Raw genomic sequence first — 17,945 nt, 5'->3', positions numbered from 1 at the left:
TAATAGGGGGTACATGTTAATAGTAGCGGGGTACATTTTAATAATAGGGGGTACTTGTTAATAGTAGCGGGGTACATTTTAATCATAGAGGGGTACTTGTTAATAGTAGCGGGGTACATTTTAATCATAGAGGGGTACTTGTTAATAGTAGCGGGGTACATTTTAATTATAGGGGGTACTTGTTAATAGTAGCGGGGTACATTTTAATCATAGAGGGGTACTTGTTAATAGTAGCGGGGTACATTTTAATCATAGAGGGGTACTTGTTAATAGTAGCGGGGTACATTTTAATCATAGAGGGGTACTTGTTAATAGTAGCGGGGTACATTTTAATCATAGGGGGTACTTGTTAATAGTAGCGGGGTACATTTTAATAATAGGGGGTACTTGTTAATAGTAGCGGGGTACATTTTAATAATAGGGGGTACTTGTTAATAGTAGCGGGGTACATTTTAATCATAGAGGGGTACTTGTTAATAGTAGCGGGGTACATTTTAATCATAGGGGGTACTTGTTAATAGTAGCGGGGTACATTTTAATCATAGGGGGTACTTGTTAATAGTAGCGGGGTACATTTTAATCATAGAGGGGTACTTGTTAATAGTAGCGGGGTACATTTTAATAATAGGGGGTACTTGTTAATAGTAGCGGGGTACATTTTAATAATAGGGGGTACTTGTTAATAGTAGCGGGGTACATTTTAATCATAGAGGGGTACTTGTTAATAGTAGCGGGGTACATTTTAATCATAGGGGGTACTTGTTAATAGTAGCGGGGTACATTTTAATAATAGGGGGTACTTGTTAATAGTAGCGGGGTAAGATTCTACACTAGCGGGCAAGCTTTAATTTCGGTTTGGATGGAGCGCTCTGTGGTCGAGGCTCCGCTCGCTCGCGTCTAATCCTCTGCACTTTCTGCGTTTTATCGCAGCGAGGCTGACGCAGGGAAAGGGTTAATTCTGTGAAATGCTGCGTTTTGCCCGTATCGGATGTTTCTCCGACTTATTCTCGTAATAAACTCCTCGGTAATTACAAAAATCTTTAAACATTCTAAACAAAGTTCACCCTCAGCGTCCGAGAGCTCAGGTCGGAGGGACTGAGCCTCAAAAGGGAGGAGAGGAGGCTGCGATGGGGAGGAGGAGAGGCTGCGAAGGGGAGGAGGAGAGGCTGCGATGGGGAGGAGGAGAGGCTGCGATGTAATAGGGAGGAGGAGAGGCTGTGATTGGGGAGGAGAGGAGAGGAGGCTGCGATGGGGAGGAGAGGAGAGGAGGCTGCGATGGGGAGGAGGAGAGGCTGCGATGGGGAGGAGGAGAGGCTGCGATGGGGAGGAGGAGAGGCTGTGGTGGGGAGGAGGAGAGGCAGTGGTGTAATAGGGAGGAGGAGAGGCTGCCTGTAACGTGAATGGGGAGCTTGTGCAGAAGTGAGCAGCCCCTGCGCTGTGCTCTGGAGCCCCTGTAGGCCTGGCTGTTGCCCCTGTAGGCCTGGCTGTTGCCCCTGTAGGCCTGGCTGTTGCCCCTGTAGGCCTGGCTGTTGCCCCGGGGCTCTCAGGACCGTTGGCCGGGGCCATTGTTGGCCCCTCAGCCTCGCCCGGATAGCAGGGTGCGCAACCCTCGCAGCACCGCGCAGGATGATCTGCATTTTGCTGGTTGCCGGACACGGGACCCTCCTGGAGAGCCACATTAAGGTCCTCTTTTAACCCTTTCCTTTCTGGCTGCGGACGTGTGGTGCTTGGCGTGCAGCGAGGCCAGGGGGCGGTTAGAGTGTCAGCTCTTTGGACATAAATTACTCAGAAGAAGAAATAATCTCAGAACAGGTTTATCGGAGCGTCCGGTACCAGCAGCGTATACTATATACTACTTCTAATATATATATATATACTACTAATATATGCTATATACTGCTTCTATTACACGGTATATACTATATACTGCTTCTAATATATATATATATACTACTAATATATACTATATACTGCTTCTATTACACGGTATATACTATATACTGCTTCTAATATATATATATATATATATATACTACTAATATATACTATATACTGCTTCTATTATACGGTATATACTATATATACTACTTCTAATATATATATATATATATATATACTGCTAATATATACTATATACTGCTTCTATTACACGGTATATACTATATACTGCTTCTAATATATATATATATATATATACTACTAATATATACTATATACTGCTTCTATTATACGGTATATACTGCTACTATTACATGGTATATACTATATACTACTTCTAATATATATATATACTACTAATATATGCTATATACTGCTTCTATTACACGGTATATACTATATACTACTTCTAATATATATATATACTACTAATATATGCTATATACTGCTTCTATTACACGGTATATACTATATACTACTTCAATTACACGGTATATACTATATACTGCTTCTATTACACGGTATATACTATATACTGCTTCTATTACACGGTATATACTATATACTGCTTCTATTACACGGTATATACTATATACTACTTCTAATATATATATATATACTACTAATATATACTATATACTGCTTCTATTACACGGTATATACTATATACTGCTTCTATTACACGGTATATACTATATACTACTTCTAATATATATATATATATACTACTAATATATACTATATACTGCTTCTATTACACGGTATATACTATATACTACTTCTAATATATATATATACTGCTAATATATACTATATACTGCTTCTATTACACGGTTTATACTATATACTGCTTCTAATATATATATATATATACTATGTCGCATATACAGTAACCCCCTGTGGGGCAGCCCCAGTGTGGGGTAATGTTTATCCTATGTGGGGTATATAGTAACTTCTGCGTAGGGTATATAGTAACTGTGATGGGGGGTGTAGTAACCCCAGCGTGGGGTTAATAAAGGTCGCGGTGCCGCTTCCTGTACCGTTTGCCCCGGGGACGGAGCGGTTTGGGGTTTCTGCCTCGTTATTTCCAGCGGATAAACATCACGTTTACCAAATAAAACTTTATCTCCGCGAGTCGGACCCTCAATGAAAAACATTAAAAACATCCCGACGCAAATAAAAGAGCCCCCCCCGAGAAAGCGAGCCCCCCCCAGAGAAAGCGAGCCCCCCCCCCGAGAAAGCGAGCCCCCCCAGAGAAAGCGAGCCCCCCTCAGAGAAAGCGAGCCCCCCCCAGAGAAAGCGAGCCCCCCCAGAACTCAGTGTCGTAACGTGGGGGGTGATGATTTAGCAAGGTACGGGGGGATCTCGTTGACCTCTCGCCGACAGCCGCTTTCCGCTGTTGTTCTTGCGCCGCGGCGTCTGCTGGCGCTATACGAAGATGATGTCATCATCTGGCTATTACCTGCCCGTGGCGGCCGTGGTGTTATTTACCGGGACCCGGCTTGGAGGCAGAACGTGTAAAATGCTTGAAATGGCTGATTTGGGGGCACGTGGCGTCTCCGGGGTCCGCGGCCCCCCGTATTTTCCCGATAATGTTTAATTTTTGGGCTGATTTTTTGCAGAATGATCAAAGCGGACTCTACGCTTTTTTGGAGGACGTCCCAAAGGCTCTCCTGCCGGGGGTTGGCGGGAAGAAGATCTTGGATTTCTGGTGGAAAGCAGTAAACACGTAATTATTCATATTATTACCCCCCGGTCTGTTCTCACCCTACTTACCCCCGCCTCATTCCTTGCCCGGTCTTTTGGGGGTAACAGTGACGGTAATCGGGTGCAGAATCCGGCTTTCCTCGGTGTTTGGAAACGGCTCCAGGTCTGGGCAGAGGTGGCAGATGGGGCACCGGCTGGTGGCAGATGTCGCGGGGCATTTATTATGCGGGGGGTGGTTAAGTGGATCGGTGGGAGGATTATCATAAATTACCCGGCGATTACACGTTTACAGTCTGCCCCGCGACCCCCCCCCCCGCCCCGAGACCCCCACCGCGTCCCATTCATTCTGCCCCAAATGGAACGCTACCCGCGATATCACCGCTTACTGCCCCGACCGGGGGGTTATTAGATTCACGTAAACCTGAAACGATATCCCGTGATCTGCCGCTGGCTGCGTTAACGTGTTTAACCCCGCGGGCGTCTACTGAGGAACAGTGACAGCAAATCCCCCACATCACAGCTTAACCCCCCTTCTCCCGTCGCTGCGCCCCCCCTTCTCCCGTCGCTGCGCTCCCCCCTTCTCCCGTCGCTGCGCTCCCCCCTTCTCCCGTCGCTGCGCTCCCCCCCTTCTCCTGTCGCTGCGCCCCCCCTTCTCTCGTCGCTGCGCCGTCCCTTCTCCCGTCCCTGCGCTCCCCCCCCTTCTCCCGTCGCTGCGCCCCCCCCTTCTCCGATACGCGCTGCCTCTGGGACTCTTGAAGAGCGATTCGGCTAATGTGTTCCCCAAATGGCTCTAATGCCGGTCGTCATGGAAACCTTAACTTGTCATTATTTAGAGATACACTTAATGGAGTCACCTGCATTCAAGCAGGGATATCAGCCATAACATACTGGGGGCAAAAGCACCAACTGGGAGTCTTATATTCGATCCCGGGGGGGGGGGCTGTAGGAAGGGGCAGACTAAGTGACCTGAAATTTTTGGCTGAAATCTTGTGTTTTTGGTTGTTTCAGGAGGCAGCTGTTCAGCGAGGTTTATCTCGTCACCAACGCAGATAAGTACGGAGCTCCTTTATACTCTGCCCGGGTCATGTGACCCGCCGGCGCTGCCTCGCCGATCTTATGGTGCGGCTTCTTGGGGTCTTTTACCCAGAGGTCGGGGGGGGGCTCCCGGCTGGTTGGGGGTCACATGACTTCTCGCTGGCTTTTACCCAATTCCATTAAATCTGATTAAAAAAAAAAGTCCCTTTAAGTGCTGGACCCCCCCCCCCTATTTATTAGAATGAGGAGGAAAAATACTTCAGAATTTTATCAAAGGCAGGAATTCAGCGATTCACCCCGAAACGCGGTGTCTCCAGGTACAAACACTACGAGCGCTGGGCCACGGCCAACGACTTCCCGGTAGAAAACATCATTAACGACGGGACGACGACGTACGACGCCAGACTCGGCGGGGTGGCGGATCTGGAGCTGGCCGTTAGCAGCAAGAAGCTGAACGATGACATCATGGTGGTCAGTGGGGGGGGGTCTCCAATTATTAATTATAATGACGCCGTTTAGCGGTTACGTTCTTTTTTTATTATTATTAGACTAGTGATTTATAGCCCGCCGGGGTAATAATTATAACGCCGTTTGGCCCCCGCCGGGGTAATAATTATAACGCCCTTTGGCCCCTGCCGGGGTAATAATTGTAACGCCGTTTGGCCCCCGCCGGGGTAATAATTATAACGCCGTTTGGCCCCCGCCGGGGTCAGGAATCCGCTTTCCCAAACTTCGTAAATTATTTACTTTTTAATCTTTCCGGACTTTAACCCTTTGGCTGCCGTTTTACTGCGGGGCTCCTTACCGGCCCTAACATTTCCGTAAATTTATACCCCAACTGGGCATTTACCGGGTCCGGGGGAGGCATTTATCGGGTCCGGGGGGGGCATTTACTGGGTCTGGGGGGGCATTTACTGGGTCCGGGCCGCGTCCTATTAACACCCCCTTTAGGGCGTCTTGACCCGGCAGCCTTTTCTATGGGGCAAATAACACGCATGGGGTAGTTATTGCGCCCGTCATATACCGGGCACGTTGTACCCGACGCGTCGCCGCAGGGGCTGCATTTATTACGCCATCCGTTTTAATAGAAATCCCGAAAATGAATAAAGAGATTTTTTCCTCCCCGACGGATTTATTATTCAGTCGCTTCTCCTTCATCGTTTTGCGTTTGGGGATGAAAGCCATTTTAATTTAGATTCCATGAGACACAGATTTGGGGCGGAATAAGAGCCGTCTCCGCTTCCGTGACCCCTCCGCAGGGACCGGCGCCGCGGGACTCGCAGCTTTAATATCTTCTGCCGCCGCCGCTGAGATTGGGAATAAATGCGGCGTCTCGGGCGATCGCACGCTCCTCGCAGACGGCATCATGGCTGAACATGCGATTGTCCAATCAAAAAGCGTTTAGCGAGTGCATTATGTCAGCGGGCCGCGCGCCGCTCTCTTACGGCTTCCATTCCCGTTTAATGAACCCCCCCCGGCGGGCGCACGTTAACTGCACGGCGCGCATGCCGGGACACACGCGGGGAGCTGCCTCCGCATCCAAATTCATTCTTCGGCATTCATGAAGCAGACGTCTGTGACCTCTCGCTGGACGGTTCGTCTGACAGGAGCGCGATCGCCGATATTTTACTTTCTTCCCCGATTCATCTTTTATTCTTTCATTTTAGTCGTTTTATGAAAAAAAAACTTATGTTTCTCGCTGTCGGTACGCGATGACATCACGGCTATTAACCAATCACCTGCCGTGTGCTTTCCGACAGATCGCTGGCGATATGCTCTGCGCTGACCAGGACTTGGATTTGACTCAGGTGCTGAGATTCTTCCGGCTGAAGGTAACATTTTATTATTTATTATTATTATTATTTATTATTATTATTATTATTTATTATTATTATTTTTTATTATTTATAATATTTATTATTATTATTATTTTATTATTATTATCATTATTATTATTTTTCATTAAATGCATTAAATTATTTATTTTTTAGAACATTCCATTTTCTTTAAATTGAGTCTAATTTTTGTTTTACTGCATTACCCTCTACCACTTCTGCTGGGAGGCTGTTCCGCTCTTCCTTCCGTTGTATCTCTGGCTGCCCCCGTGTCACACGCAGGAGGTTTCCGTGGCGTGGGGGGGGGGATAATTTGTACAGAAGTAAGGAAAGATCTTTATCCCCTAGGAAGGTGAGCTTGCAATCTATTATGAGATGGAGGAAGGGGAATGTACGTCATCCAGGGGGATAGTGGAAGTTTGCCCGCACTCTCACCGGTAAGCAGGGGGTAACTGCCCGGGGGGGTTAAACGGGCTGGGTAAGGGCGTGGGGGATCACTGCTCCGAAACCCCCGTTCTCTCACACTCTCACTCTCTCTCTCCCCCCCCCCGTCTTCTCTCTCTCTCCCCCCCGTCTTCTCTCTCTCTCCCCCCCGTCTTCTCTCTCTCTCCCCCCCCCCCGTCTTCTCTCTCTCTCCCCCCCGTCTTCTCTCTCTCTCTCCCCCCCGTCTTCTCTCTCTCTCCCCCCGTCTTCTCTCTCTCTCCCCCCCGTCTATGTCCGTTGTCCGGTTTTGGTAAATCCTCCTCTCGTAGAATTACCCGTTTTTGGGAGAAACCTGGCCCCGGAGAGACGGATTCGCGCATGGCCAGCGTGGTCTTTTACTGTTTCCGGAGGGAGTCTCTGCCGGCGCTGCGGACATTTCTGGACAGATTCCCGCGGACCGAGGAGCGGGTGCTGGGGGGATACATGGTGAGTCCGGCGGAGACCCCCCGGGGTAAAAAGTGAGAAGCGTTAGGTTTCAGGAGAGTCCCGGCGTTGGGGGGCCGGGGGGCTGAGAGACCGTCTTGGCCATTTCTGTGCATTCGATAAACGATGTTTTCTGGATATGGGGGTCCGGGGGGGGCTCTTCCCGTTGGGATCCCGTTACCGTCTCGGAGGGTTCTTGTCTTATTCGCTGGGTTTGTGGGATTAAAACGAGAAGCCTTTTCTACGTATTTGGGGAGGAAAAGTAAATAAATATTTGAAAATGTTTGTTTTTATCGTTTAGCGAGTAAATCTTCCGTTATTAACCCGGCAGGATTCTGGGGTTTATCTTCTCTTTAGGAATGGCTGATAAACGTTGCCGGGGTCCCGGTGTACGGAATGAAATTACCCACCGGCTTCCAGCTCATCGGACAGGTGGTGAGAACCTCGGGGGGGGGTCTGGGTCCGTTTTATATAAATGAGGACGTCAGTTCAACATAGAGGGGGTGGTAGATAAGAGGAGCAACCTCCCAGCAGAGGTGGTAGAGGGTAATACAGTGAGGGTATTAAACATGCATGGAAGAGACATACGGCTCCTGAATCTAAGACGAGACCAACAACTGAGTAGACGGGGGCCGGATGGGGGCCGATCTCCCGGTGGATTGTATGTTCCTGTTTCTCTGTAAGAGGGGGGTATGGACCGTCTCTCCCGGCCGGCGGATTCTGGGTTCATGGGGTTTATTTTATTTCCCCGCGGTAGGGATTGCCCGACTACACCAAGTGCCTCGCTCATTATTCCACCATGAAGACCCAACGGACGGTGAAGACGATCACTCGCCGCGCATACGCGAGGTACGCCGACCGGCCGCCGCGATCACAAGTAACGGCTTTCATTTTCACCTCGATGATCTCTTGGCGGCTGTAATTGGAAGGAAATTACCCGTTACTACCCGGTGTAACCCGTTACTACCCGGTGTAACCCGTTACTACCCGGTGTAACCCGTTACTACCTGGTATCCGGCCGATAATCCGCGTTGTCACAGTATACGACGCGTCCGCTTCCGGTGACTTCTATTAAGATATATAAAAGGATAAAGCGGCAGCACTGGGACTGGCCGGTGGGCAGGGATTGGGGGGCAGGGATTTAAGTAATGAACAGGAATCGGTGCGACGGCTCCCTGCCCGCCAATCCCTTTTCATTACTTATATTTAAAAAGGGGCCCCTGAATCTTTCAGTTTAGGGCCACCCCTGAAACAAAGAGTTACCCTGTGGGGTTGGTGGCCCTCGGGGACAGGGGGGGGGGGCGGCTGCCAGCTTTTCCATGGCGGTGGGGGGTCCAGGGACCGGGGTCTCTATGCTTTGTTACAGTGCATCCTCCGGAGGGTTAATGATCTCTTGGATCTCCGGCAGGATCGGGATCGTCGGGAATCCGTCTGACGGATACTTCGGGAAAACGATCTCCATGAGCATCGCCAACTTCTGGGCCGAGGTCACCATATCCGAGAGTCCCACGCTGGTGAGGGGCTGCAATGAAATGGGGTAAAAGGGTTTCCACGGAAACGAGGACGCGCTTCGTGTGTCGGGGGTCGTTCACTCCGTCCGACGAGCTGGAGATGAGCCGCGGATACGGAGATCTGGGTCGTTCTCCTTTGTTACCCCGTAAAGCGAATGACGTCCCGGGGGGGGGTGTAATTTGTCCTCGTTTAACGATCACTCCCAGCCGGCTTGAACCCCGTCGGTGTGAATTGGAGACTCCTGATCCCTTCCCCCGCCACGCGCGTCGCTTTATCGTTTATGTGAGAATCATTGGTTTTCACGCTTCCAGTCTGAAAAACAAATTTCAAAGAAATCAAACATTTAACCATTTACGCGAATTACTGACGAGCTTAAAAGCTTCCTAAAGGCCCCAAATCCTATCGAACAGCCGATATATTATTACTATTATAGTTATTACTGTTACTGTTCTTATAATTATTATTACTATTATAGTTATTACTGTTACTATTATAGTTATTATTATTATTATTACTATTATAGTTATTATTACTGTTACTATTATTATAGTTATTTATTATTATTATTACTATTATTATTGTTATTATCATCATTGGAGGATTGCTGGCGGGAAGCAGATCTCGCTCCTCGGGGGCCGTTCCGCTCCTTTATTGCCATAAATGTAAAATATTTCTTTATGAGATGGTTGGAATATTCCGGGTTTTTCTGGCAGGTGCTGCTTCCCCATCCGCTGAACGACCCGACAGAGTTTGGAAGTTTATTGGATTTGTTTTATATCAGCAGGAAGGAGGGGTGAGTCCGGTCTGCAGGTAATAATAATAATAATAATAATAATTATTCGCTATTTCAGACCAGGGGTAAAAGTAATTACTCTCCATCCTCGGGGGCAATTGTTCACACTGTAGGCCACGGAGGTCCTGATAAAAGTTACCGGCTCTCTTGTGATGATTCGGCTCGAGCCGTTTTACCTTAATTATACGTCCGAATAGTTTTTAAAGTGTTAATTTTTTGCATTTTGTGCTGTTTTTGTTTTGATATCGGTAATGTTATATTTTCAGGTACCTGGGGGGCCTCCGGCTGCTCCAAGCCACCTGCAAGAAGTTCTACCAGTTTTGCTCTGAGAAGGGGTACAGAATTCTTTTATTAGTATATATTATATGTATATTATATATATCACCGGTGTATATTTTATATATTATATGTATATTATATATATATATCACCGGTATATATTATATGTTATATATTATATGTATGTTATATATATCACCGGTATGGTATATATTATATGTTATATATTATATATATCACCGGTAGATATTATATGTTATATATTATATGTATGTTATATATATCACCGGTATATATTATATGTTATATATTATATATATCACCGGTATATATTTTATATATTATATGTATATTATATATATCGCCAGTATATAGTATATGTTATATATTATATATATCACCAGTGTATATTTTATATATTATATATATATATTATATATATATATATATCACCGGTATATATTATATGATATATATTATATGTATGTTATATATATCACCGGTATATATTATATGTTATATAACATAACATATAATATATACCGGTTATATATAATATACATATAATATATAACATATTATATGAAGCAGCATATAGAATATATGGAGAATTTAGAAATTAGCGTGTTTTTATGATCGCGAGGTCCTTTCGTTCTGGCCGCGATGTATATTTGACCGGAGTGATCCCACCCTGACCCTCTCATGTAATAAGTCAGGGTTTAATTTCTTTAGGATTGCTCGTTTTAGTGAACGTGTCTGAGATGTCGTCGATATTCCTTGGTGGGTATCCCAGAACCTCGATGTCAGCCGCTGTAGGGTTCGGATTATCCCCGCCGTGGGATACCCAACAAAGTATAAAGTGAATCTCAGGTGCGGTATATCGACGACATCTCAGACACATTCATGAGAACAATCCTCGGAGAAGGGGTAATAATAACCCAAAATGAGCTAGGATTTGGGACGGGGTACATCGACGACATCTCAGACACATTCACTACAACGATCAGCGCGAATCCCCGTCCCCCCCCAAAAAAAGCCGCTGTAACAAGGGCAACAAAAATATTACCCCAAAAAACATCTACAAATACAAGGGTTAATTGAAAGGGTTAATATTGCTGGGTTTTTGTTTATTAATAATTTAAAACATTCTCTTTATTGCAGCATCGCTCTGTCCAAGAAGAACTTCACCCTGAAATATAACGTGAACATCCCGCGGCAGGTGGTGAGTCGCGCAGGACGAGCGATTATATTAACGGATATAATTATTATTATTTGCACTTTCAATGTAATAAAACAGACATTTTTATTAATCGGAAATCGTTTCTGAACAAAACCCGAAATTTCTGAAAAACGAGAGCGTTTTGATATTTTTTATTATCGTACGTTTGCATGCGGGGCAGCACAGCGAGGGTTAAAAAATATTCTGGGCCTCTGTTTGAAACGAGCCGTCTGTTCGTTGCTATAAATGGTTAAAATCACTTTTTACACCTAAGTTTAGTAGAAACGTGGTGTTTCCGGGATCGCAATGTTTACTGCTTGAGATATTTTGTGATAAAATATATTTTTAATAAATGTAAGTTTGGGGAGAGATCTGAAGATTTCCTGCTTTCTTGTTTTTCAGGGCTTGGCGGGGAGCAGGTGAGAAAACAAGAAATTCTGTCAAATATTTTCTACAAATAAAAGCAGATATTTCTATTCTATGTTTCCTTATAACGGGAATTCCGTGTCGTTTATCTGGGAATTATCTGCTAAATGAGCCGCGGCCGCGCTCCCTGTTCGCGGAATCCTCCGGATGGTTAAATTGCCGTTCCTCGCCTAGAAATCCCAGAAAACGTTCAGCGGCGTCCGTGGGGTCAGAGGGGCTTTTGTTAGAGTTACAGCCCCCCCCCGGACCGCCGCTCTGTTTTTGCTCCAAACGCTTCCTTTTCTTTCCAGCGCGATCGTTTCTGCCGCTCTGCGATGTCTCCTGGAGTTCTATAACCTGACCGACGACGTGAGTTCCCCAAATACCGATCGCCTGGTATAGATTATTATCGGTTATTGATATATTGGGATATAGATTATCGGTTATTGATATATTGGGATATAGATTATCGGTTATTGATATATTGGGATATAGATTATTATCGGGTTATAGATTATTATCGGGTTATTGATATATTGGATATAGATTATTATCGGGATATAGATTATTATCGGGTTATTGATATATTGGATATAGATTATTATCGGTTATTGATATATTGGGATATAGATTATTATCGGGTTATTGATATATTGGGATATAGATTATTATCGGGATATAGATTATTATCGGGTTATTGATATATTGGATATAGATTATTATCGGTTATTGATATATTGGGATATAGATTATTATCGGGTTATTGATATATTGGGATATAGATTATCGGGTTATTGATATATTGGGATATAGATTATTATCGGGTTATTGATATATTGGGATATAGATTATCGGTTATTGATATATTGGGATATAGATTATCGGTTATTGATATATTGGGATATAGATTATCGGTTATTGATATATTGGGATATAGATTATCGGTTATTGATATATTGGGATATAGATTATTATCGGTTATTGATATATTGGGATATAGATTATTATCGGTTATTGATATATTGGGATATAGATTATTATCGGGTTATTGATATATTGGGATATAGATTATCGGGTTATTGATATATTGGGATATAGATTATCGGTTATTGATATATTGGGATATAGATTATTATCGGTTATTGATATATTGGGATATAGATTATTATCGGGATATAGATTATTATCGGGTTATTGATATATTGGGATATAGATTATCGGGTTATTGATATATTGGGATATAGATTATTATCGGGTTATTGATATATTGGGATATAGATTATCGGTTATTGATATATTGGGATATAGATTATCGGTTATTGATATATTGGGATATAGATTATTATCGGTTATTGATATATTGGGATATAGATTATTATCGGGATATAGATTATTATCGGGTTATTGATATATTGGGATATAGATTATCGGGTTATTGATATATTGGGATATAGATTATTATCGGGTTATTGATATATTGGGATATAGATTATCGGTTATTGATATATTGGGATATAGATTATCGGTTATTGATATATTGGGATATAGATTATTATCGGTTATTGATATATTGGGATATAGATTATTATCGGTTATTGATATATTGGGATATAGATTATTATCAGGTTATTGATATATTGGGATATAGATTATCGGGTTATTGATATATTGGGATATAGATTATCGGGTTATTGATATATTGGGATATAGATTATTAGCGGTTATTGATATATTGGGATATAGATTATCGGGTTATTGATATATTGGGATATAGATTATTATCGGTTATTGATATATTGGGATATAGATTATTATCGGTTATTGATATATTGGGGTATAGATTATTAGCGGTTATTGATATATTGGGGTATAGATTATTATCGGGTTATTGATATATCGGGATATAGATTATTATCGGGTTATTGATATATTGGGATATAGATTATTATCGGGTTTTGATTTTTAGCGGTTATTGATATATTGGGATATAGATTATTATCGGGTTATTGATATATTGGGATATAGATTATTATCGGGTTATTGATATATCGGGATATAGATTATTATCGGGTTATTGATATATTGGGATATAATTATTATCGGGTTATTGATATATCGGGATATAGATTATTATCGGGTTATTGATATATTGGGATATAGATTATTATCGGGTTATTGATTTTTAGCGGTTATTGATATATTGGGATATAGATTATTATAGGGTTATTGATTTTTAGTGGCTATTGATATATTGGGATATAGATTATTATAGGGTTATTGATTTTTAGTGGCTATTGATATATTGGGATATAGATTATTAGCGGTTACTGATTTTTAGCGGTTATTGATATATTGGGATATAGATTATTATCGGGTTATTGATTATTAGCGGTTATTGATATATTGGGATATAGATTATTAGCGGTTATTGATATATTGAGATATAGATTATTATCGGGATATAGATTATCGGTTATTGATCGGCGCGCGTTTTCTCGCGGCGTTTCTTTCCCGTTTAGGATCTGCCGAAGTCTTTGAGGCCAAATTTTATCCTGGATGTTGAAAAGGAGGAGCTGTTTATAACGGCGGGGCTGCAGGACCGCGTGGTGCAGGTACGTCACGGGGGTCCGGGCTGTGCCGGGCAGGCGGAGGGGTCCGGCCAGCGGGAGCGATGCTCTGCGGGGCAGTTATTTGCTCGCTGCTGCCCGTATTCCAAAGCAGTTGGTCTTTGTTTTAGGTTTACGAAGGCCTCGTCTACATGGACTTCAGCAAATCCATAATGGAGAAGCAGGGCTTCGGTAGGTGCTGCCACCGGCCCCCCGTCTCGCGTCACATGGGGGCTTATTCACTAAAGCGGGATTTGGAAGGAGAGCCGTGGGTTCAACCTCTGACTTTACTTCGCATTATGAATGCCGTCCACGGCAAATCTCTCTGCGGGCGACCTGTCTTCTGGCCCCTCCGGCAGAGCGGGTTCCGGGGGCTCACAATATTAACCCCGCGTGAGACTCCTCCACCCTCCGTAAAGCAGGTTTTTCTGTGTTTTGCCCGTTTCTGGATTCAGGACACTACGAGCCGATGGACGTGACCTGCGCGCCCCCCTTCTGGCTCGCTTACCTGAGGGACCCGAGCGACTCCGGAGTCATTCACAGCGACGTCCGGCAGCGATGGCTGAACGGTGAGACGCGGCACCAAAAATCTTATTTCGCTCCCTGCGCCAAAAACAGACGATTTACTGATCTGAAAATTCAGGAAAAAGGAATAATAAGTATTACGAGACCTCCGTCCCACCCGTCAGGGCCACGCATGACCCGGATCTGTGTCTGTTTGCGGTTCCGGGAGTAGTTTCTACAAAACAGGACCGGATTTTGTTGCTAAAATCTTTTAATTTCTGTGAGTTTCTCGTTTTGGCTGCAGGTGACCCCGACGTTGTGGAGGCGATGCGGTTATTTGCAGAACTCACCGATAACGCCAAGTAAGAACGTTTTTTTAAGAATCTCCATTTTTTTTATGTTACAGAAGGAATAACTTCACTGAGTGATTTCTCCACGATGCGTTTTTGGGCTGTTTCTTGCTTATTTCATTCAAAAAGTCGCCAAAGACTGCTGTAGAACCTGCCTGTGAGCCCCCCCCCGTGTGCCCCCCGAGACCCCGTGGTTATTTTGGTAAATTTCGTATCTTTTCTCAGAGAGGCGATAGAGGGAAAGAACTGGACGCTTCTGGCCGAATTAATGAACAAGAACCTGGAACTGAGGAGGTAGAAATGCTGATTAATTATTGAAATAATGTAATAATCCGATACCGGCGCGGCTCCTGCGTGTTACGGCCCCCGGGCCGCGGTTATGTTCCCTTTCTTTAAACCAGTTTTTTTTTGGTGTTTCTCATGGTTTTTTTTACCGCTGGAGGGTTAATCCGTCGGCAATTAACCCGTTCGTTCCGCACTTCGTTATGCCGGGGTTTGTAATCCCGTTAATCGGAGCGGCTGGGAATCCCGGAGATCCGTGGCGGGAAAATCCGAAGTTGTTGGATTATGAATAATGAGATAAGAGGGGCTCGTTTGTGTGTAACACGTGTGTGCCGATTCCGATACGCAGTGGGGGTGGGGGGGGTGTAACACAACTCCCTTTCATCTGATTTATTTTGAGTGTCTGGGTGATAACCGTTATTAATAACGTTTTATTCACAATTTTCAGTTTTTAAATTAAATAAATCTTAAATCAGGTTTTTAAGGAATTTTCTGTATTTTGATGCCGTTTGCCGGCCATTTATTTGTCTTTTTAAGATCTATCTTTACCGACGAGTGTTTGGGGCGAGGAAACCTGCGAATGATAGAAATCGCCAAACAGGTAATTCGGTAATTCTGTGGGGGGGGGCGGTTAAGTCCCGGGTTAAAATGTCAGAGCTGATTCTGCTTATACAGTAACCGGTGATCAGGCGGCGGAGATAACGGGGGGAATTTTATTAATTCTTTGTATAATCCGAATCTGCCAAATTCTGCAAAAAAAATATATATTTTTTTTTAGTCCAAAATTAAATTTTAATCTAGTCTCCCCGTTCCTCCTGCTGTAACGACTCAAACCTTAATCAGTCGTTGGTCTCGTCTTAGATTCAGGAGCTGTATGTCTACCCTATGCATGTTTAATACCCTCACTGTATTACCCTCTACCACTTCTGCTGGGAGGCTGTTCCACTTATCTACTACTCAAGTTCTTTACATAACGTCTGAGCCTCTAGCCGCTATGATTACGTGGTATTGCAGTGAACCCTGGTGGCCGGTGGTGGGGTTATGGTAGGACAGGTGGTCCGGTGCGTTTCCGGCCGGTCTCCGGTACGTTTCCGGCCGGTCTCCGGTAACCCGTCTCTCTGTCTCCGCAGCACGGCTCCGCGGTGAAGCTTCCTGGCAGCGGCGGCGCGGTGATCGGACTGTGCTCTGATCCGGTGAAACTGGTAACCGGCGTCTCCCTGTAGAGATCTTTTGTCTTTTATCGGTGACGCCGCTTTAATGTCGTTCTTTCTCTGAAGGTCGAGCTGAAGAGAGCGTTTCAGGAAAGCGGGTTTGTCTTCTGCCAGATTGTTCCCTACTGCCCGACCACCTCTGCCGGACGGCAGGACCAGCCAGCCAGCTAGCGGAAAATGACCGGCGGATCCTCCCCATTTTATATCGCTTTGTACCGGTTTACAGTAAACGACGTGGAAATCTTGGTCTCCTTTCTATAATAAACGGACGCATTTGATTTGTTTCACATTCTGCCGCCAGGGGAGGGCTGGTAAGCAGGGGGTTAAATGGTGGCCGGTTGCCCAGATTGAATGCTTTTGGACCAAAACCTTGTTCTTTACTTGCAATTCCAGTAACAGCCACCAGGGTGCAGCGTATCAGACAGCATTTACACTATGACTGGATCCTTTCTGTGCTTCGCTGGTGGGTGTTACATTTGCCACCTTTCTGTAGCTGTGTTTTCTATAGGGCCTGATAGCCCTCTTAATGAGTTTTGCTGCCACGCGGCTGTAGTTGCCCTCCCCTGGGGCTAATTGTTTCCACACCTTAGATTCCCACCCCTGGAATAAATAACGTTCGGAACAAAACGTCAATATAATTAGGAGGCCCCGGTCAGCTAAACGGCGTAAATAAAACCCATTATTCTTCTACCAAATGCCCCACTCACACAAATAGCCCCAGTCACGCCCCCTTACCACACCCACTAAAACAGAACGGCCCCCTCCCGGCCCTTTGCAGTCACAGACGAGTAACACTCAGGACAGTGAAGGTTTACGTTTTTATTTCCGCCGTAGATTCGCATCCAAAGCTTTATCGCCGCGCAAACAGCTGCCGTGAATCGGGACCCCCCGGCTCCCGCGGATTCTGCCCCGATGAAACTCCAGGGGTCCGGAACGCGATCTGCCCCTGCGAGCCGCCCGACACGTTTTACCAAAAGGCACTTCAGTGCATGGGAAGCCCCCCGGAAGCCCCCGAGCTCCCCCCGCCCCGGCGAGAGACGCTTTTCTGTATTACGGAAAAACTTTAAATATTCCGCAAAACATTTAAAACAAAGTTTTTTTTCTTTGCTAATTTGGTCCTCAGAACAGAAAACAGATTGCAGCGGGGGGTCCGGCCGCGGCCCCCAAAACATAGAAAATAATACATTTATTATCAGATACACAAAACACATCAGGAACCTTCTCTAACTGCCCCCCCCCGACAGCCTCCGAACCGCGTGCCCAGTGCTGCCGGTGCGTCGGGGACAAAGCAGCCGTCCGGCGTTAGCTAATCCCATCAGCCTCAGGCGCCGGAAGAGCCAAAACGTCAAAAAACTAGAATTTC

The 17,945-nt window shown here is 44.9% G+C and overlaps 1 protein-coding gene across 1 annotated transcript; it reads left to right on the top strand.

The window, feature by feature from the left end:
• The first annotated feature begins 1,471 nt into the window (after positions 1-1,471).
• LOC128469553 (uncharacterized) lies at positions 1,472-16,826 on the top strand. Its single transcript, XM_053451368.1, has 23 exons — positions 1,472-1,683; positions 3,561-3,667; positions 4,654-4,698; positions 4,998-5,151; positions 6,441-6,512; positions 6,864-6,952; positions 7,268-7,424; positions 7,779-7,856; positions 8,179-8,270; positions 8,830-8,935; positions 9,647-9,726; positions 9,993-10,061; positions 11,167-11,227; positions 11,627-11,643; positions 11,941-11,998; positions 14,149-14,241; positions 14,367-14,427; positions 14,691-14,804; positions 15,044-15,101; positions 15,315-15,383; positions 15,909-15,972; positions 16,502-16,573; positions 16,649-16,826. Exons 1-23 carry the CDS (start codon positions 1,627-1,629, stop codon positions 16,751-16,753), a joined length of 1,878 nt encoding a protein of 625 aa, XP_053307343.1. The 5' UTR covers positions 1,472-1,626; the 3' UTR covers positions 16,754-16,826.
• The last annotated feature ends 1,119 nt before the right edge of the window (positions 16,827-17,945 follow it).

This window comes from Spea bombifrons, chromosome 12 (assembly GCF_027358695.1).
Source record: "Spea bombifrons isolate aSpeBom1 chromosome 12, aSpeBom1.2.pri, whole genome shotgun sequence".
NCBI lineage: Eukaryota > Metazoa > Chordata > Amphibia > Anura > Pelobatidae > Spea > Spea bombifrons.
The sequence above is the reverse complement of the archived record's forward strand: the minus strand, read 5'-3'. Positions and strand labels throughout refer to the sequence as shown.